The following is a 21,232-nucleotide window of genomic DNA, read 5'->3' as shown; positions in this document are numbered from 1 at the left end:
ATTCCTGTTGTAACTTTTAATTAAAGTCTACGGAAGGCCGGTAACTGCTCCCTCTGCATAATTGCAGGGAGTAAATTTTATTGTATAGGCAAGTGGTTTTAATTTTTCATGGATTTATTTTTAAGGAAGAGCAACGCTTTGGAGGGGTCTGTGAGCCCCAGTAACATTATCAAAGGTGAGAAGAGGAACAAAGATGGGTTTATTACCTGGTTCCCCATAAAACTGTTATTTTTTGGGAGTTTTGTGCTTTCTCCTAATGAGAGATGAATTGCACCAGCTTCATCTGCTGTAGGAGGAAAATTAAAATGAAACTGATAAGAGCCCAGCCTCTAGCTCCTGACTTACCTCCCAATTATAAATGAAAGCTCACAGGCATTCCAGAGATGGGGCTTGATGTCTACATTAATTATAAATAAATTATCTACACTTAATGTTTAAATGAAATTTCAGATAAAGCTTTATATTTAGAAAAGCCTTGCATCAGTGCATAAATATTTATGCAAGGAGTCTGGGTGAACTGCGGCTGCTTCGGCGTGACGTGGGAGCAGAGCTGGAGCAGGGAGCCTGGCCTGGGTGTTGGGAGGAAGTGGCACTGAGCCCACCAGGAGGGGAACAGGACAGCCCTAAACCCGACCCTCCACTGGGGTTTGGGGAGGGGAGGTGATGGGACACGCAGGGCACGTGTCAGCCTGACATTGTCAGAGCAGCAGCTCAGGGAGGCCAGTGACAGTGACAGTGACAATCCTCCATGCTCCCATCTTTCCCCACCCTCAAGACCTTGTGGCAATGTCCCACGGGACCCCTGAGGCACGTGGTGCCAGGGCTGGGGTGAGCCTTTAATGCAGCCAGAGTGGGAGAGGAGGAATCTGACAGGCCCAGCTGAAAGCTGTGTGGAAAAACAGGGAGGACAAACAAAACGGGCTGAAATTGTTCAGCCCCAGTCACTTGTGAAGGAGTCCAGATGAGGCCCAGGCAGGATCCAGCATCCTGAGGTGGGATACCATCCCTGGGGACACAGAGCTGCCTGTGCCCTCACTCCTGGCCAGCCCTGGGATCTGCTTCATGCCATCAAAATCTGGGATGCAGCAGCTTTCCAGGGCCATGAATGCATTTGTCTGATTTCTTTCTGATGTCTGAGACAGAGCACCCCTGTCAGGAAGAGCATCCCTGTCAGAGAGAACATCCTGACCAGGGCAGAGCACCCCAGCCAGGGAGAACATCCCAGCCAGGGAGAACATCCCAGCCAGGGAGAACATCCCAGCCAGGGAGAACATCCTGACCAGGGCAGAGCATCCCAGGCAGGGAGAACATCCCAGCCAAGGAAAATATCCCAGGCAGGGAGATCATCCCTGTCAGGGAGAACATCCCAGCCAGGGAGAACATCCTGGCCAGGGAGAACATGCCAGCAAAGGAGAATATCCCAGACAAGGAAAATATCCCAGGCAGGGAGAACATCCCTCTCAGGGAGAACATCCCAGACAAGGAAAATATCCCAGGCAGGGAGAGCATCCCTCTCAGGGAGAACATCCCAGCCAGGGAGAACATCCCAGCAAAGGAGAATATCCCAGACAAGGAAAATATCCCAGGCAGGGAGAACATCCCTCTCAGGGAGAACATCCCAGACAAGGAAAATATTCCAGGCAGGGAGAACATCTCAGCCAGGGAGAACATCCCAGCCAGGGAGAACATCCTAGCCAGGGCAGAGCATCCCATCCAAGGAGAACACCCCAGGCAGGGAGAACACCCCAGCCAGGTGCACACATGACCCAGCAGCGAGGGCTGAGCAGGCAGAGCCGGGCGCAGCTGGCCCAGGAATTTTAGCAGGGTCACCTTTGGTATCGCAGCACTGCACAGTCCTTGCTGTGCAATGGGAGCAGTATCTCATTTCTTCCTCAATTAGCTCCTGATTATCAGTGTCCCAGGGCCCCTTTCCAGCCTCTGTTTAATGCACCATTAATAATTCATTTCTCAGATAGCAGGAACGCAGCGCGAGGTTGGGGCTTTGTGACTAATAAGTACCGGAGCAACTCTCATCTCCAAGGGACAAATGAAGGCAACAAAAATAAAGTGGAAGAATCAAAGATAATCTGTTTTGTGGCCTTTAATCAAACGCTGCACAAGGGGTTTGATTACTCAGGTGAAGAACACACACGCACACGCTGGGCTCCCACGCCTCGCCAGCATCATCCCCGTCCCACTGCCTTCCCTGGCACAGAGGGAAATTGAGGCACCTCGAGTTAAAACTAGGGCTGCCCTCCTCCCTGGATTAGAGGTTTAGGCACAAAGTAGACTTTTCCTCCAGCTGGAAAATCCCAGGACCAGATTTCAGTTGCCCAGCAGAGCCAGCGCGGTGGCTGAGGAGCTGCACGCACGCTGGCAGCTGCACATTAAGTGTGACGGGTTTCTGACAGATCCAATTATAAAGCCAAGCCTCAGCAGAATTGCAGCCCTAAGATTTAGTGCATGAAATTTTGTTTGGGAATTTTCGGCTACTGCAGCTCGTGCCGGGGGTCCCTGCAGGCCCCAGACTGTGCCAGCACCTGCAAGCTGTGCCTGGGTCTCACCCCACCGTGCTGGGTCCCCTCCCTGCCACATCCTGCCAATGCCCAGCCCAAACAGTCACCTAAAAATGGCAAGAAGGAGATTTGCCACCCCAAGCAGCACTGAGGAAGGGGGGAGCTGAAGCCCCCCTGCTCTTCTGCCCCACAGAGACGTGCCCTGGCCCCGGGACTGTCCCTGCCCGGGGTCACACACGGGCTACGGGCTGTAAATCACTTGATTCCCAGGAGCTGAGGATCTGCCCAGGCCTTTCCACACAGCCCTAGGATGGTATTTTTAGCCCTTTCCTAGAAAAACAAGGTGGGCATGTGTGATGGTCTTGTTCTCAGCTGACCAGGGACTTGGCTGGCCTGGGAATGTTCCTCAGAGGAAAGCAGCCAAGAAACCTCCAGGGACCAAAGGATCTGGGCCAGTGAGGACGTAGGGATGTGAGTCCAGCTGCTCCCACAGTGCTTGGGTGCAAAGAGAAGTCAAGTCTCTTTGCCAGGCATGGGGCTGTTGTGCTCCAGCCAGTGCTGCACGAGCTTGTTCCACCAAACCCCCGGGATTTGGGGGTTTGTTTCACTTTTTCTAAGTGGCTGAGAGCACAGCGCTGTGCCCCGGTGCTGACAGGGGACCCTGGAATCGCAGGTGGGCACAAAGCTTGGGATGAAAGCCGGCAGCCTGCAGCACTGCTGCCATCAGATCAGAGCAGCATCACCATTCCCTGGCTCGGGAACCCAGGAGCTGTTGGGAAAACAGATTTGCCTTTGCATCTGCGAGGCTGTTCCATCCTCTGCCGTCCACAGCTGAGCCCAGGCTGGCAGGAACAGCCAGAAGGACGCTGCCAGGGGGCTCAGTGACTGTGGGGGGCAGGAGTCTCCCCAGTCCTGGCTTTGGGACCCTACTGGGGACGCCCAGTGAAGGGCTGCAGCCCCTTCCCCAAGCTGGGATGGCTCCTTTGCACTGGCACCTCATGTCTGGGTTGGTGGGATCCACACTGGGCACAGGATTCAGCGGGTACCCGAGTGCCGACAGCAGGGGCACCTCCCTGATTCCCCTGGGGTGGGCAGCCCCTGGTGTTGCCATGCCCATCCCGGTGCCCCCACAGTGCCCTGGGCACGTGTCTGGCTGTGCCACTGGCTGGGCTGGCACGGCACGCCACACGCCAGGGAGCTGCTTGAACCCAAGCAGAATAAACCTGCACTGATTGTATTTCCTGCCTCCCGGTCGGGGCGCCAGGGAAATTGTTTGATGCTAATCCCCTTGTTTAATCCACAGCATCCTGACATGCAAACAGGCAGGATTAACTCCCGGCGGGACTCGCTGGACAGCAGGACAGGGACACCCCTGCACGCTCCACAGGCTCCCGTGCACAAACAAAATGGGGAGAGGGCTTCTGCTTTTTTGGGGTAGAATTCCTCCACCACAAGCACTTTTCTGTGTCACCGTCATATTTTCTGAAAAATCCTTTCACCGGGATTTCTTCTCCCTGTCTTCTCCTTTTCTCCAAGAAACCTCAGAGAAAAAGGCAAACAATATTACCTCATTTGCTTCTCCTGTGTTTTGCTGCTTTGGAATGTGGTTTGGAGATTGTTTATCCAACAGCTGGTTGGTTGATTGGTTTCATGTGATTTGTTTTGACTTAATGACCAGTCATGGTCAGGCTGTATCAGAACTCTGGAAGGAGTCATGAGTTTTCATGATCATTCTTTGTAGCTTTCTGTCTGTATCCTTTCTCTATTCATTAGTATAGTTTAGCATTCTTTAATATAATATCATAAAATAATAAATTAGCCTTCTAAGAACATGGAGTCAGATTCTCAATTCCTCCTCCATCTGGGGACCCCGAAAATACCACATTTCTGAAGAGTGGAATTTCCCCTGGTGCAGAGAGGGAAACTCCAGCTGTCCCAGGAAAGGCCATCTCAGGGTCTGATGTGCTCCCAGGCTCTGGAAGAGATATTGTGCAAGAGCCAGATTATCAGACGTGCCTGAGAAGCAAAATTCAGTCCCCATCCCCCTCACCCAGGATGCCACTGGACTCCTGCTGCTCATCCTGCTGCTGCCTGAGCCAGGAGCCACCCGCAGGGCAGGACCCCCAGCCCCAGGCATCTCTTTGATAGAGGTGCCTGGGCTCCTGCTTCAGCTGCTCTGTGCCCTCCTTGCTGCAGACCCGCCCCGGATTTCAAATTTCAATCTGCCTGACTTTTATCTTTCAGCCCCAGTTCTCATCATTCCTCTCTGTGCCAAGTTAGAGAGCCCTTTAATACCCAGCAGTTTTCTCCCCAGGAAGACACTTGCATGCTGTAATCAAGTCACATCTCAGGCTCCTTCCCAATAAGTCAAACAGGCTGAGCACTAAAGTCCCACTGAACTCCACCCTGGGGAAAGGGCTGACCCGAGGCACTGCCAGGTGGAGGAGCCAGAGGTTTTCCAGCTGGTGCCTTGAGAGGGGAATCTGTGCTTTCTGACGCACTGATGACAAACGAAATGAGCTGTGAAAAATAAATTGCTGCACTGCCCTGACTCTGTGAGCACACCCGGCTGCCGGAGGCACGGGGGGTGCTGGGGCAGGAGGCCACAGGAGCTCCTGGGGCTGTGCCCGTCCTGGCAGCCTGTGGGCAAGGGGCAAACCCCTTCAGGGTGCTCCTGCCAGCAGAAGTTGCTGCGGCAGCTGCTTGCTGCGGGGCTGATGGTGCCCATCTCTGCTTGCAGGCAGCGAGCGGTGATGGCTGCAACACGAGTGGAGCTGAGATAAGCAAAGGTGCTCCGAGGCACAGACTTCTTCCAGCCTGGGGATTGGGCCACGGGCTCAGGAGGATGCCAGTCCTGAAGGATGCTGGCTCAGGAGGATGCTGGCTCAGGAGGACGCCAGCCCTGAAGGACACTGAGCAAGGTCGCAGCAGCGATCGCTGCAGCTCGGCTGCTCCCAAGGTGACTGAGCCCCTGGGAAGGAGAAATCAGATGCAGCTGGTGTTAAAGCAGGGACACAGAGGGAAGAATAAGCAGAAAATGGATACAAACCCACTTGCAAAACCCACAGAGACTCACAGTGCTGTCCTGGCCCTGTATCCCATAGAGTCTGCTGCACCCCCTCAAAAAGGGACAGGTTTTGTTACAGAAATTCTGGTTCGGGGCTGTCCCGAAAGGACAGACGGATCTACCAGGGCTGGTGAGAGGTTGCACCACCCAGTGCTGTGGGCACCCACTGGGCTAACTCACAACCTGAATTCTCCAAGCACAAATCAGGGCAATTTGAGCTGAGCAAAACGCTCTGGGGTCCCTGCGGGAGGGATCCTGCCTAGGGAGAGGGAGGAGAGGCCATCCCAGCCCACAAGGAGCTACAAATAACTCGAACGGCCTCATTACCCAGTTTCTGATGCACAGGGGTTTGGTTTCCCCGAGGCCACGTCCACCTGAGAGCGGGCTATGTGTGCCTGGCACTGCGGGAGCCTCTGGTGCCCTGCTCATGTCCTTGCCCTTCTGCAGCTCCCCCGTGACCTGCCGAGCATCCGAGCGCTGCTCGCTGCTTGCTGCAGCAGCAACACGTGTGGCAGGCCCGCGGGGAAGGGACACTGCAGCCCCCTGTACTCGCCGGGGCGTCCCCCGGCCTCCGCCGGATCATCCCTCAATTCCCCGAACCTCCTCCGCTTCCCCGGGCATGCCCCGGTACTCGCCGGATCATTTCCCGCTTCCCCGGGCATCCTCCGGTCCCCCCGGATCGTTTCCCCGTTCCCCGAACATCCCCTGGTCCTCTCGGATCGTTTCCCGGTTCTCCGAGCATCCCCCGGATCATTTCCCGGTCCCCCCAACATCCCCGGTCCCCCCGGATCGTTTCCCGGTCCCCCCAACATCTCCCGGTTCCCGGGCATCCCCCGGATCGTTTCCCGGTCCCCCCAGCACCCCCCGTCCCCCCGGATCGTTTCCCGGTCCCCCCGGATCGTTTCCCGGTCCCTCCAACATCTCCCGGTTCCCGGGCATCCCCCGGATCGTTTCCCGGTCCCCCCGGATCGTTTCCCGGTCCCCCCGGATCGTTTCCCGGTTCCCGGGCATCCCCCAGCCCGGCCCGGGGCTCCCTCTAGCGGCCGGCGGCGGGGCAGCACGGGCGGCCCGGGACTGCGCACTCCGGTACCGAACCCTCCGGTACCGAACCCCCCGGTTCTTAATTCCCCGGTACCGAACCCCCCGGTACCAAACCTCTGGGTACCGTGTCCCCCGGTTCCTAATCCCCCAGTACCAAACCCCCGGTTCCTAATCCCTCGGTACCAAATCCTTTGGTACAGAATGAATCCCCCGGTACAGAATCCCCCGGTTCTAAATCTCCCGGTTCCGAATCCCCTGGTACCGAATCCCCCGGTACCGAATCGCCACCCCAAAGCTGGCCCGGTCCTGCACCCGGGCCCGGTCCCAGCTGCTGCCCCAAGCCCCGCAGCGCCCCCGCAGCTCGGGCACAGAAGGTCCCAGGTGAGGCCGAGGGAGCCCTGCAGGGACCCCGGGGGCTGCCCCAGGGGGGTTTAGGCTCGGTCTGTGCTTCGGGAGGGTTGGGTTTTGGGTGGGTGGTGAGACGGGTCACTCGGGGCACTCTCTGAGGGTGGGGAAGGGCCGGGGCAGCCTCACTGTCCCCTGGAGACCCTGTTCTTCTGGCACAGGGTACAGCGGGGTCTGTCTCTGGGACAGTGTCCCCCTCAAAGCCTCCTGTACCCAACCAGCTCCTGCCACGAGTGATGCAGCCACCCTTCCCCTTCAGTCTAGCACGTGCGTTTTAATGGAGACTCATCAGGTTCATAAATCAGAGTGGAGAAGGACTGGGCCGTGTCCTGGACCCACAGAAACCATGGTTCTCCTGGCAGGCTTGTGGAGGAGAAGGCAGCAGCACGGGGAGCAAGGTTTGGGTGGTTTTCGATCCCAGCACCTCATCCTTTCTACATGGGTGCAGCAAAGCTCCTTCAGCAGCTACGGGCTCCAGCTTGGGACGTGCTGCTGGGGCTCAGAGCAGCAAGGAAGAGAGGAGCGAGCCATGGTTCTCTGTCCAAAGGCTGAGGAAGCCTCCCCTTTTCATACAGCACCCTGAAAGTAGCCTGTGAATAGTCCTCTTCTGAGCAGAGCCCGTGCTAGAAGGACAGGCTGTAGGTGCCAGAGCAGTACTCCAGGTAGTCAAACGCCTTGATGGGGAATGTCACAGCACCCCACTTCTTGTACCTCCTCTTCTCTGCTGGGGTCTCCACCACAAAGTTTTTGATGCAGAGGACAGGCAGCTTCACCTGCCGGTACAGCATCTCCATCCCCCAGTCCTGTGTGGGCAGGGAGGGGACAGTCACCCGAGGCACACACAGCGTCCCCAGGCTGCAGGGCCACAGGGAGGGGACAGTTCCTTGCTCCCAAGGCATGTCCCTCCTTTGGAGACAGCCCGTGTCCGTGTCCCACAGCACACATGGGACACAGCTCATAGCTGTGAGCTGGGGCACAAGGCACAGCCCTTCCTGTCCCTCCAGCTCGGGCTGGGCTGCAGAAACAGGGGAATCGTGGTGCTCACCTGGCTGCAGTCCTTGCAGGAAATCCGGCAGCCGGGCTCCCAGTCCTTGAAAGTCCTCTGGAACTGTATTTTCCCAGAGGAAACTCTGTAATATGACCTGGAAGGAAGGGGCCACCAGACAGTAAGGATGATGGTGCAGGGGACACAAACAGGGCAGCACAGGCACTCCCGCAGTCAAAGCTCCTGCAATCTCCCTGTACAAGGTCCCTGAGAAGAGCTGGCAGCAGGCTGGTGCTACCCTGTGGTGTTACGGTTTAGTTAAATGTCTCACCCCTGGAAAATGTTTATTCCAAGCCTGTGATCCTCCCCTGAAGTGTCATGCATCTGTAATCCCATTGGCCCAAGTCTTATCCCGCGCCCACCTTGAATCTCCCTGTTCAGCTGTGCGAGGAAGACCACGCTGGCTCTTGGCCCTTTTCTCCCTAGACTCTCCCTCCGTCCCCCTTCCCCCCTTCTCCCTCAGAAACCATGCTGCTCCCGGGGGTGGCACCCCCAATAAACCCCCATCTAATCAGCACCCTCCGAAGCCATGTGGAGTCTCCTTGCTCCTGCTGCCAGCAGCAAACACACAGCTTAGGGGGCCCTCAGGGGACCCCCAAACAAACTGCAACGCCACCCTTACCCATCTGCCTGCCCACGAGCCTCCTACCCGAATTTGGGGTTGACGTTGACATGGTGCATGCCCTCCACGGTGCGCAGGTCGCTGCCCCGGCACACGGCCCTGCTGCAGTTGACGCAGTACAGGCGGACGGCGGCCGGGTCGTGCAGCTGCCGCCGCTCGCTGATCCTGGCCTCCTTCATCAGCCAGCTGGCCACGGCCACCCGCTGCAGCTCCCGGATCTGGGGGGGACGGGGGGGCACAGGGGTCAGCACAGGACACGGTAAGATCCATGGGACCGAGGGATGCATCAACAGCACAGAGCAGGACAGGCAGGGTGGGACACACTGGCCCAGGCCCCTCACATGACCCCATCCCAGGATCTGGTGTTTCCCTGAGACAAAGCAGGCAGCAAGAGCTGCCCGGCCCTGCCAGTGCCCACAGCAGCACCCAGCAGCCACCTTTTGGAAGTACTCCTGCTCAGGCATGGCTTGCACTGCCTGGATCGCCCTCTTCATGAGCTCCACCAGGTCCTCATTGAGCAGCTCTCGGGTCACCTCTCTGCTGTTGGCTTTGGCAAGGACAGAGTAGACGCTGTTCTCAGCACGGGCACGGCCCCGGGCCTGCAGGGCAAGGTACAAATGTTGCAGTCAACAGAAGAGGGACACGGCCAACCCTTCTGTGCCACCCTGTGAGGACGGAGCCACCTCCACCCTCCCCTGCGCCTTGCCAAGGAGATGTTCTGCCAGGCGCACCCCAAGGAGCTGCCTGCGGGGAATGCAAGAGCCCCCATGTCCCACCCCTGCAGCTTTGGAGGATCCTGGCAGGGCCAGAGGGAGCCGGGGCAGCACCTGCATCATGGCAATCTCGTTGGTCATCAGCCCATAGCGGACCACGATGTTGCACTCAGGGATGTCCAGGCCCTCCTCGGCCACGCTGGTGGAGAAGAGCAGGTTGAGGGCTCCCTGACGGAACTGCTTGATCACGTCCTGCTGCTCGTTCTGGGTAGACAGGGGGGTGATGCTTCAGCAGCTGTGTAGGGCTCTGAGACCCCCAAAATGTGCAAAGTGGGGTCGGCGCAGTTCCTGCCCACCCTCCACTCACCTGTGTCATGTGCCTGGTCTGGTTGCTGTAGCCGGCGCCGGTGAGGACGGCGGCCCTGATGTGCTGCCCGCGGAGCGTGGCCGTGGTCTGCAGCCAGCTGAGCAGGCTGTAGGCACTCTGCCTCGTCTTGGTGAAGACGATGCCACGAGAAGTGCCCAGGGGCTGAAAGTGCTCACGCAGGATCGCCTCCAGCTTGGCCAGCCTGGGGTTCTCATAGCGGTGATCCCCAGCAAGTGCCTGCAGGCTCGCCCTGTTCTCTGCACAGGTGAGCGGGGTCTCAGGGACACGCCCTGCACCCCAAATGCAGCCAGCATCACCCCCCTCCAGGCCCCTCTGTTACCCTCAAATGTGGCAGTGAGGAACTGCTCGGTGGGGTCCTTCTCATCCCTCTCCGTGCTGTAGAACTGCTGGAGGCACTGGAAGGCGTCGACCATCCTCACGGTGTCGTTGATCAGCAAAGCGTCGTTGTACTTGCGCAGGTGCAGGGCGCACACCCGCGTCTTGCGGCAAAACATCTCTGCAGCTGGCGGGGCAGGGGACACGGCAGTCACGGCCCGTCCCCGCCGTTCAGCCCTGTCACACCCGCGCTGCCACACCCTCACCTCTCTTCTCCAGCTCCACAATGCGCTGCTCGTAAATCTGCGAGCCAAAGTCCCGTGGGAAATCCGGCTTCTCCATGAACTGCTGGATCTGCACCATCACCTTCTTCAGCTGCTCACCAAAGGGGTCCTGGGAGGAGAGAGGGGCTCAGGACCCGGGAATTGTGGCTGCTTGCACGGTGGGACCCAGACAGTCGCAGGATCCCCCAGCACCAAAGCTCAGGGTCGACTGATTTTTCACACTGGCCTGAGCAAAGCAGATGAAGGCCCCTCACCCAGCAAGGCTTGGGGGTCCAAGGGGGGTCTCATCTTCCACCCAGTGAGCAGCCCCATGGCTCTGAGCAGCCATCCCTTACCTGCAGTCTCTCCTGGCACAGGTCATACTGCTTCTTGGGTTGGGGGACGTGGCTCTGCAGGTGCTGCAACTCGTTCTGCACCGATGTGATCTTCTCAGTGTCCAGGTTGGCACAGATCTGGGAGGGAAAGACCCTGCTTCCACCCTGAGCCCAGCTGCCCGGGACAATGCAGCACGTGGTGCTCACCTGGTGAGTTTGGGGATGACTCCTCCAAGCTGCCCAGCACCCACACACCTGGGCATCGACCCCCACGCCAAGGGACACCCTGCTGAGCCCTGGGGGAAGCTGTGCTGAAACAGGACAGAGGGCAAGGGACGCACCTGCAGGATGTGCTCCACGGCCCCCTCAAAGGACGTTGCCCCCCCGGTGCCAGGGGATGCCGTGAGCCCCAGGACCTGTGGCAGGTCCCGCTCCCCGCTGAGCTTGCGCTGCAGGTATCTCAGCATGATTTTGTTGTAGACGGCGTCCTTGTGCGTGTGGTGGCACTCGTCTATCACCAGCAGCGAGAAATCTGCTCCGGGCCGGGGAGGGGAGCGGGGTGAGATGGTTGCTCAGCCGGGGGCTCAGCCACGGCTGTGGGGCCAGCAGGTAATGTAGCCCGGTGCCCACCTGTCAGCTCCACGTGCACGTCCTCCTCCGTGCTGACCAGGGCGTTCTGCAGAATCTGGGCTGTGCAGATGACAACGTCGCTCTTCTTCACCAGGTCGGCGAAGAAGGTTTTGTGGCTGGTGTCCCCGCTGATGGACGTCACCACGAAGGTGTCCTGCAGCGCGTGGAACTCCTTCTCGGTGTGCTGGTCCACCAGGTGCACCTGCGCCCACAGGACCGCGCTCAGCACCGGCCAGGACCGCCACCGGTGGCTCCCGCGGTCCCGGGGCAGGGCAGCACCTTGTTGACAAGCACGGCCACCTTGGCGCCCCGCCGGCTCTCCAGGTGCCGCCGGCAGACGTGGACGGCCACGCGGGTCTTCCCGGCGCCCGTGGGCAGCCACACGATGCTGTTGCGGCCGCGCAGGGCCGGGGCCGCCGCCTCCCGCTGGTACCCCCGGAGCTCCATCCCCGCCGCTCCGCGTCCCGAAGCCGCCGCAGCCGCCGGGAAACGAAACTGGAGGCGGCGCCGAGACCGGCGGACGGGGCACGGAGAAGGAGCAGCAAGGGGGGGCCACGCCGGCCGCGCTGGGGCCAACTGAGCCTAGCCGAGCCGAGCCGAGCCCAGCCGAGCCGAGCCCAGCCGAGCCCTGTCGAGCCCAGCCCAGCCCAGCCGAGCAGCCCGGCTCGGGGATCCCCCGGGAGCCCCGGCTCCGGACTGGAACCGAAACCAAAAGCGAGTGCAGCTCCCACAGAACCTCCCCGCACGCAGACGGCGCCTGCGCCCCCGCCTGTCAACACCCTGCACCCCAGTTCTGCCCAGTGCACCCCAGCCCATCCACGGGGATCTTCACATTCTCCCCATCCCGAGCTGTGCCTCTTCCCCTCCCCTGTGCCCTCCAGAATGTCTCGGGTTGTCCCCCCAGCCTACCACGCTGGGGTGAGCCCCAAGGATGGAGCTGAGGCTGCACAAGGACATTTATTAAAAAAAACAAACAAACGAACAAACCAATGAAAACACCAGTCAAGTGGAATGGGGGAGTGGGGGGGAGGGAGAGGGGTGGGGGGCACAAGGAGGGGGGAGCAAGGGAGGGACAAGCAGAGGTGGCTGCCAGCCAGAGCAGAGCAGGGAGCAGCACCGGGCAGCCACCCTCCCTGGCACTCAGAGGGGCAGGACAGGGGCCGGCAGCCCCCCACTCCCCAGCTGGCAGCAGAGGCAGGCAGGGAAGATGTACAGGCAGGGAAGGCAGACCTGCCCCGGGGGGAGGAAGAGCTGACAGAGGCAGCAGGAGCTGGGTGTGCAGGGCAGAGCCCCCTGCCCAGCAGGACCCTGGCCCGGGAGCAGCACCGCTGCGGGCAGCGCGGGGCTGAGCCCGCCGTACATTCAGTGTGGGGGGCAGGGGCTGCCTGCACGTGGACGGAGCAGAAACCAAAGCACTTGTGCGTCCCTGCCCTGTCACAGGGAGTCAGGGCAGAAGGCACGATCCCAGATAAGGGGGGATGCACAAGGGTCAGGGGGCTCCCCCTCCCCAGGCAGAGGCGGAGCTCAGTGCTGTCCCTGCCCTGGGCAGATCCTGATGAGGCAGCTCCAGCCTCACCCCCATTCCCTAGGAGAGGCAGCCAGAGCACCTCAGGGATAAAAGCACCAGCCCCACAAGCCCCTGTGGCTCCTCAGGAAGGAAAGCCCGGCTCCCCATGCTGCTCAGCAGCACCAACCCCTCCAGCAGCTCCTACCAACAGAAAGAGTGGGGCTGGATCCCACAGGAGCCCTGTCCCTCCCACGGGAGAGCCGGTGGCCACAGCAGGTCCAGGCCAGCCCTCGCTACTTGTCGATGAGCCCCCCCTCCTTGAGCTTGAAGTAGAAGAACTTCTCGAGGGTGTTGGCACACTTGCAGTAGTCGCTGTCGGGCGGGTTGTACTCGCGGCAGTTGGTGATGATGCGCTGCAGGTCGGCGATGAACAGCTTCTTGGTGACGTAGTAGCGGTTCTTCAGCCGCTCCGTCATGGTCTTCAGGTCTGCAGGTGGCACGGCTCAGGATCCCTCCCCACGCTTCTGCACCCTCCCAGCCACTGAGGTGGACATCAGCCACAGGTCTCAAGTCATCCCTCTCTCACTCTGGGCTACCCCGAGGCTCCCACCACTCCAAATGTGAGTCCCCAGCACAGAGCCCGCGATCAATGCGGGGTTCTCAGGCCCCTCTTCTGCAACCCTGTCCTGGGGGGCTGGACACAGCAACTTACCTATGGGGAAGCGGATGATTTCGTAGTAGTCTGGTGCCTCCGACTTCTTCACCGGCTCCATGAAGGGCCACGCACTGGGGTGGGTCTGGGGAGAAGTGGGGGGCAGTGGGAGCAATGAACACACAACCCTTGCCTGCTCCAGCACCCAGGGATCCTGCTCCCCCCACACCCTGGGTCACCCCAGCAGTCCCCAAGGGCAAAGCCCTGTACAGCCCATCCCAAGGGAGGCAGCTCTGAGGGCTGCCAGGTGGACAGACACCCCAGAGTGAGGGTCCTTTCCTGCCCACACCTTGATCTGGGCCAGGAGGTTCTTCAGCATGTTGTAGAGCTGGTCCGGGTCCTTCAGCTCCTTCCTGCAGGACAAAGCCAATGCCCATCAGCCTCTCTCCACTCCAGGGCCAGGAAAACTGGGCCAAGACTGAGGCACAGCCCAAGCTGAACCCCCAGCCCTGCTGCTGCAGGTCTACCCCCACCCCCACGCAGCACTCACCCCTTCTCCTTCCCCAGTGGCTTCCATCCTGTTTCTCCTGGAAGACAAGTGTCAGTGTCACCATGTCTGCGCTGCAGCCATGGGGAGGGAGCACAGAGCCCTCCTGCCAGGCCCCCTGCCAGGACTCACGGATGCCAGGCACGCTCTCGATGGGGATCTGCCGCACGCCCTCCTTGAAGCAGGTCAGGCCCGGGTAGACTTTGCGGATCTGCGCCTGTTTCCTCTCGATCAGCTTCTTGATGATCTGCAGGAGCAGATGAGTGGGGGCTGCAGGATGCTCCAGGGACCCCACAAACCCACCCAGCCAGTGTCAATGTGCCCCCTCGCCGCCCTGCAAGTCTGCTCGCAGGGCCAGCACAGCCCCACACCTCTCCCCTGTTTTTGAGGGGTGGCTGGCTGTCACCCACCCTCGTGCCCACCCCTGGGCCATACCTCCTTCTGCTTCTTGATGATGTGTGAAAGCTCGGTGTAGGGGATGCGGGGGTTCAGCTCACACTCCATCAGGGTGGCCCCCTCGTAGTCCTTGATGTATCCCAGGTAGCGACTCTTGGGGACCTTGATGTCCTTGGAAAAGCCCTAGGAGAGCGGGGCAGGTGGGAGGGCGTGGGTGGGAGGAGGCAGAGCTGGGAGCAGCTCCCAGGGAAAGGAGCCCACCTGCTTTTTGAAGTAGCCAATGGCGTACTCGTCGGCATAGGTGAGGAAGTAGAGGATGTTGTGCTTGATGTGGTACTCCTTCAGGTGGTTCATCAGGTGCGTCCCATAGCCCTTGGGGAAGTACCATGAGACAAGGACGCCCCCAGGCAGCCCCAGCTGGGATAAACAACCCCCTCCCACCCATGGAAATGGCAGCTGGAAGATGATCTGGAGCAACTACCACAGCTTGGGGCTGGCCAGTGCTGAGCAGGTTTGGCTGCCCAAGGGGCTACACCAGCTACAGAGAGACCATCCTGCCCGCACCAGGCTTTGGGGGGCACACGTGTGTGCCCACCTCCCTGCTCTCACCTTCACTTGCTCGTTGGAGGTGACGGCACAGAAGACGATCTCCGTGAAGCCTTGGGTAGGGAACATGCGGAAGCAGATGCCCCCGATCACTCGTCCATCCTTGATCAGTGCCAGGGTCTTGTGCTTCCTGCGGGCAGCACGGCCGAGGGTGAGGGGAGCCCCCCACACCGGCCCCCCAGCACCCCCCAGCCACGCACGGGTCAAAGACGAGGCGAGTGATGTACTCCTTGGGCATGCGGGGCAGCTGGTGAGAGAAGACATTCTGCAGCCCCACCAGCCACATCAGGATCTTCTTGTTGGATTTCTGGGAGAGCGAGTTGCCGATGACGTGGAACTCGATGATGCCGCGGCGCTCCTCCAGCCGCGCCGTCTCGTCCCGCGCCGCGTTGGCCGACAGCAGGCTGGTCTGGGGGCACGGGGAGGGGGTCACTGGCCCTGCACGCCCTCTTTGGGGGAGCCTGCTCCAGGCTGGCACGCTGGGGAAGCAGATCTGTGGGACCTGGAGAGGGCCGGAGGCACCGCAGGCCATACCTCGGGGCCCAGCATGGCAGCAGGGTCCGTGATGGTCAGCATGACCTCGTTCACCAGCTCCATGGGGATGTCTCCCATGACACGGATACGCTTGGCATCCTCCAGCGTCAGGCTCTCAGGGAGCTTCCTCTTCTCTCCTGGGATGGGAGCAGAGTGGCACATCCAGCGCTGGGAGGGACCACAGACAGTTCCAGCTTTCTGGAGTGGGCTCGTGTGACCTTACCTGGCAGGGGCTCTGGGGTGCTGGTGTCCAGGCTGGTGGCCGAGCTGCTGCTGCTGAGCTTCTTGCTGAAGAGAGGAGTGGTGGGCACAGCAACGGTGCTGACTGCAGCTGCAACAGACCCACGGTGCCCGTGACTGGAAATGCCATCGTCACGCCACGGCAGCCCAGCCACTGCCACTGCTCTGCCACACCTTCACCCTTTATCCCTCAGCCCCCAAACATGGGGAACTGCTTCTTGAAATACCTGGGCGAGACACCAGCTGGGCACCCTCCGCAGCTGGCACTGTGAAATCAGCCTCCCAGATCGGAGAGTTCTCACCGTAGATCTCCTCCTCCAGCATGGAGAGGAACCTGGAAGGGAGCGGCACATCAGCACGCGAGCATCCCAAAGGAGGAGCGCCCTCAGCGCTCCAGCAGCCATCTCCACACTGGGCACCCACTTGGGGAAGTGGGTGAGGATCAGCGTCCGCTTCTCTGGCACCAGCTTGTCCTTCTCCACCCGGAACTTCTCCAGCAGCTGCCGGCGCGTCACCGTGAAGATGGACTTGAGGAGGCTGCGCCCGAAGACGTGGGTGGTCTCATAGCGGGGCAGGCTGTCACAGCTCTGTGGCACGTGGCAGTAGCACAGCCACCTGCGGGACAGGAAGAGGCTCTGGAGACAGGGCTGGAGCCAGAGACCCCAGAGCAACCATATCCCTGGATGGACAATGGGACAATGCTGCTGGGAGCAGGCTGGACAAGGGCATGGCTGACACTCAGAAGCACTGGCCCCACTGGCTGCCTGCTCTCCTAGTGACTGACAGCCTGGGAGACCCCAGGGTGGCTGGCTCAGCGGCCCCCTGCCCTCCTCACCTGGTGTAGTTGACCTTGTAGGTGGCCACGTCGTCGTTCTGGGAGCGCTGACGGAACTGGGACGGCGTCTCCAGCTTCCAGTAGTTGAGGCACAGCAGGAACATCTTGGAGAGCTCGTACATGGTCTGGCGCTCCTTGGGTGGCAAGTGGCTGAACTTGTACTGCACAAAATTCAGGACTCCCTGGGGAGAGGATGGCACAGTGGGAGGGTGCCAGGGGCTGCTCTGGGCTCTTCAATGCTGCCTCCCAGAGAGTGAGGGGACCGTGCAAGAGCAGCAGAACACAGGACAAGTCATCAGGGCAGTGCACCAGCCCGACAGCAGTCTCACCTGCTCAATGTTTGGTTTCTCAAAGGGAGGGCTCCCCAAGGACCCCTCGACCACGGGCTGGCTCATCTGCAGGATGCACTTCCGCAGCAGCTACAAAGACACAAGCAGACACGGTCAAAAGAGTCCCAGGAACAGATGCTCCAGGAGTGGTGGAGGTGGCTGAATGCTGCCATGGGGCTGCTCCAATTCCTACAGCCAGGAAGGCACCGGTGCTGCCCTTGGAGCACACCCATTCATCCCCTAGAACTGCCCCCTTAGGGAATTCCAGGCCAGGAGAGCAGTCACTCCAGAAGAGGGTCAGCATTCCAGGTCTCTGGGCTGCAGGATGGTTCACAGCTTCAGTGCCAGCTCCAACAGAGCACAAACAGTGGGACAGCAGCCCCCACGATGACCAGAAACTCTGCACAAGTCCCCCCACGAGTGGGGCAGTGAGACCTGCACAGCCCCAGACGCACCTTGAACAGGTAGAAATACACCTGCTTGGTGTCCGTGTCCTCCTCCTTGTGCACGGACATGAAGAGGTTCTCCACATCCACCACCATGCCCAGCAGACGGTTGATCTCTTCCTCTGAGACGTTCTCCAGGTGGGACACGTGGTCAGCTGTGCCAGAGAGAAAGCCACAGCGAGACTGAGGGAGCAGCACCACAGCACAGGAATGTGCTTCTTGTTGATGGAGTGACAAAACTACCTTTTGTCCCCTTAAAAAGGAAATAAGCTTAGAAGTTTTTATCTTCCATTAAGTGAAAAGACACCTTCTAGGACTTGGGGCACTTCACCTCAAACTTAAGGATAGCTAATTGGACGGGAGCCAAAAAGTTTTGCTTGGGCAATTTACTAGAAAAAGAAGAGAACAAAGAAACCAATGGCTTTTGTGAAGTGCTGTACTATGGGCGGGAGAGCTTTTTGCACTTAGATGAGTTTTTCTCTGTAAAAAGTTTGTTATTTTGCCTTTTATTAAACCTTTTTTGTTTCCAACACTCCCACAGAAGCCATCCTGCTGATTTTATGCCTTCTAAGGTAGCTGAGCTATCTTGGGTGTGAAATAGACCTCCAAAAGCTCATGAGACCTGGCTCAAAGAAACTCCTATTTCACCACAGCGAGACAGGATCAGCACCACTGTGAGACATCCAGGGATCAGCACCACAGTGACACCAGGGGATCAGCACCACAGTGAGACACCCAGGGATCAGTGCCATAGTGACACTCAGGGATCAGCACCACTGTGAGAACAAGGGATCAGCCCCACAGTGACACCAGGGATCAGCACCACAGGGACACCAAGAGATCAGCACCACAGTGACACCAGGGGATCAGCACCACAGTGACACACCAGGGGATCAGCACCACAGTGACACCCAGGGATCGGCACCACAGTGAGACACCAGGGGATCAGCACCACAGTGAGACACCAGGGGATCAGCACCACAGTGAGACACCAGGGGATCAGTGCCACAGTGAGACACCCAGGGGATCAGCACCACAGTGAGACACCAGGGGATCAGCACCCCTCGCCCTGCCCAGGGGGTGCCACAGGAGTTACCCAAAGCGTGGCCACAGCTCCGGCACGGTTCACTCAGGTTGGTCACCGGCTGCTGCAGGTCCATTCGAGGGGCTGTGGGGGGGTTGGGGTTCTTCCAGCCATTGCACTTGCAGGCGTCATTGGCCTGGGAGGAGGGACAGCAGTGATCGTTGCAGTGGCTGCCACCTTCTGTGACCACAGGATTTCCTTGCCTCCCACCTACCCCTTTCCACCCAGCCCAGCTTTTCTCAGGCCCCACCCTGCATCACCCATCACCCCAACACTCCCCCGAGCAGCCCCTGCCCACTGACATCCCTGCACCTCCCTCGGGTAACTCAGCACTCTGTTCTGCAGCCCCAGCCTGCACACAGCCCAGCACCTCATCTACATCCCCATCCCACATCCTTTGTCCGTGTATTCCTTGCTCCCACCCTCCTGCATCCCTAAATTCTCCTCCTACCCCCACAAACGTCCTTGCAACCCCCTCCTGCATCCCGCACTCGTGTCAGCATCCTCATCCTTCATCCCCCATCCATGCACAGCACTGAACCCCCACTCCCGTATCCCCGCACCCCCCATGCCTGTCCCTGCATCCCCCCGTCATGCACAGCCTCGAACCCCCCCTCCCGCCCTCGGTGCGCTGCCGGTGCCGCTGTCCCCCACCTTGCAGGCCGAGAAGACCCCCAGCTTCTCCAGCTTCTTCCCGCGGGGGAAGCCCCGCACCTGCGCCTTGCGCTGGCTCGCCCGCTGCTGCTGGCTCAGCCCGGGCCGTGCCGGGTCGCTGGATCCCGCTCCTCCGGCCGGCACCCCGCTCGCCCCCGCCGTGGCCGCCGTTGCCGTGCCCGGGCCCGGCGGGGGCCGCCCGGGCTGCGCGGCCTCCGGCTCCGCCATGCCGGGCCCGGCGTGCGCCCCGCGCCCACTGCGCCTGCGCGCCGGGCATGCCGGGAGCTGTAGTCCGGCGCGGCGGGGGAGGAGGCGCCGCCGCTGCCGGGGCGCCGCTCCCGGGGCCGCTCCGCGCCACCCGCCGGCCGCAGCGGGAGCAGAGCGCCCACTCGGCACTGCGGGCGGCGTGTGCCGTACAGAGAGGATCGAGCTCCGGTCATGACGACCCACCGCGACAGCCCGTCACGGGGCGATGCCGAGCCGCGGGTGCCCGGAGGAGCCGCCGCGCCCCTCCGGTAAGCGGCACCGCTCCGCACTCCGCTGACTCCCGCAAATATGGAGCGTGGCCACGCCCTCTGCTCCAAATGCGGTGGGTGACCCGCCCTCCGCCTTCTCGCAGCCGGCTTGGGCGGCCGGCGTGGAGCGTGGCCGCGCCTCCCGGCCGGTACCGGCGAGCCGGCTCCGCCCGCATGGCCATTTCTGACAGACCGCGCCCCTCGCACCGCGGGGGAAGCGGCTCGGCGCCGGGCTGGTGCGCGGAGCTGCGGGCAGCGCCTGGAAGGTGCCAGCACTGGCGGGGGACACCGCACGGGAGTGTTCCAGCACCGTCCCGAAGGTGGGAGTCGATTGTCCGAAGACTCCCCCGGGGATGCTCAGGACCTGCCGGGGATTCCCAGTGCTGCACATGGGCCGGAGCCCCTCGCCCAACCTCCTGTGCCAGGGCAGAGCCGGGGAGAGGCGGCAGGGACATGCCCGGTGCCAGCACAGCCCCGCTCCCCACCCTGCCATCGCGCTGCGTGGGCACGGGCAGGAGCGCTGCAAAGCACAGGGCAGGGCAAGACCAGAAACACCGAAACCACGCAAATAAAAGTTAGGAATATTTATTACATATCAAAAAAGCCGCATGTTTCGGGCAGACACCACGCCCCGGGCCACCGCGCGGTCCCGCTCTGCGGCCAGCAGCTGCCCCCGTCGCCAGGCTCAGCCTGGTCCCCGTTGCTCCTCTTCACGCCTTGGCCCGCTCGGCTCCCTCCTCACTGCTGCCAGCTTGCTGTGCCACCGCCGGCCCCATCTGGATGGGCACGTTCCTCTCGGGAGCGGCGGGCAGCGCCAGCTTGGGCGCCTCGATGCGGAGCTGCCCGTCCTTGGACAGGGAGCAGGTCAGCGCCTCGGCGTCCACCTCCTCGGGCACGTCCCACTCCCGCTTCAGCACCTCGTACTTGTAGGAGAAGGAGCCCTTGTCGTCTGTGCTCTGCGTCTCCTTCTGCCCCACCAGCACCACCTTCCTGCCCACCACCTTCACCGACAGCTGCTCGGGCGTAAAGTCCTTCACGTCCTGGCAGACAGAGAAGCCGTCCCCGGAGCTCTGGGGCAGGGCTGCGCTGGTGCTGGAGGCGCGCTCGGAGGCGATGCCGAGCCGCCCGGGGCTGCTCCCGCTGCTCAGGTACTGCTCCACGCTGCTCATGAACTCCCGAGCCCGCTCCATCTCCAGCCGCATCTCCCGCTCCAGCTCGGCGAACAGGGTGCCTGGGTGCGGCCAGAGGGTGCGGACGGGTCCCAGCCACGGGAACAGCGAGCTGGACATGGGCGGCATAAAGTGCAGGCGGCAAAGCATCTCTGCTCCGAGGAGCGCTCCCGGCTGTGCTGCTGCTCGGTGCAGTGGCTGGAGCCGTGCTGGGCTGGGGCAGGGGAGCAGCGGGTTTTATCCTCCCCTGCCCAGGGGTGTGTCCCTTCCAGAACGCTCTCTCCCCACGCAGCCTCTTGGAGCCATCGCCTATTTTTGAGAGGCTGATTATCCACCGGCCAAAATAGCAGCGCCTGTTTCTGGGGACAAGTCACATGC

General features: G+C 60.8%; 3 protein-coding genes across 3 annotated transcripts; all 3 read right to left on the bottom strand.

Annotated features, from left to right (window-relative positions):
- Positions 1-6,962: 6,962 nt before the first annotated feature.
- DHX58 (DExH-box helicase 58) lies at positions 6,963-12,053 on the bottom strand. The gene is made up of 12 exons (XM_038162924.1): positions 11,620-12,053; positions 11,341-11,542; positions 11,052-11,242; positions 10,732-10,848; positions 10,379-10,505; positions 10,117-10,299; positions 9,777-10,033; positions 9,524-9,673; positions 9,134-9,295; positions 8,724-8,914; positions 8,075-8,171; positions 6,963-7,832 (listed from the first exon to the last, which is right to left on the bottom strand). Exons 1-12 carry the CDS (start codon positions 11,785-11,787, stop codon positions 7,653-7,655), a joined length of 2,025 nt encoding a protein of 674 aa, XP_038018852.1. The 5' UTR covers positions 11,788-12,053; the 3' UTR covers positions 6,963-7,652.
- A 231-nt stretch (positions 12,054-12,284) lies between these two features.
- Positions 12,285-19,536, bottom strand: KAT2A (lysine acetyltransferase 2A). The gene is made up of 18 exons (XM_038162992.1): positions 19,171-19,536; positions 18,529-18,652; positions 17,442-17,587; positions 16,987-17,076; positions 16,658-16,839; positions 16,246-16,437; positions 16,050-16,156; positions 15,806-15,913; positions 15,583-15,719; positions 15,249-15,457; positions 15,052-15,178; positions 14,704-14,814; positions 14,482-14,625; positions 14,179-14,293; positions 14,050-14,086; positions 13,849-13,912; positions 13,560-13,644; positions 12,285-13,334 (listed from the first exon to the last, which is right to left on the bottom strand). The coding sequence occupies exons 1-18, from the start codon at positions 19,396-19,398 to the stop codon at positions 13,141-13,143; spliced, it is 2,400 nt and encodes a 799-aa protein (XP_038018920.1). The 5' UTR covers positions 19,399-19,536; the 3' UTR covers positions 12,285-13,140.
- Positions 19,537-20,254: 718 nt separating this feature from the next.
- On the bottom strand, positions 20,255-21,077 carry LOC119712104 (heat shock protein 30C-like). Its single transcript, XM_038162994.1, has one exon. It carries the CDS (start codon positions 21,002-21,004, stop codon positions 20,396-20,398), a length of 609 nt encoding a protein of 202 aa, XP_038018922.1. The 5' UTR covers positions 21,005-21,077; the 3' UTR covers positions 20,255-20,395.
- Positions 21,078-21,232: the final 155 nt, after the last annotated feature.

Source organism: Motacilla alba, chromosome 27 (genome assembly GCF_015832195.1).
Source record: "Motacilla alba alba isolate MOTALB_02 chromosome 27, Motacilla_alba_V1.0_pri, whole genome shotgun sequence".
NCBI lineage: Eukaryota > Metazoa > Chordata > Aves > Passeriformes > Motacillidae > Motacilla > Motacilla alba.
Note: the sequence above shows the minus strand (reverse complement) of the source record. Positions and strands in the feature narration are given on the sequence as shown.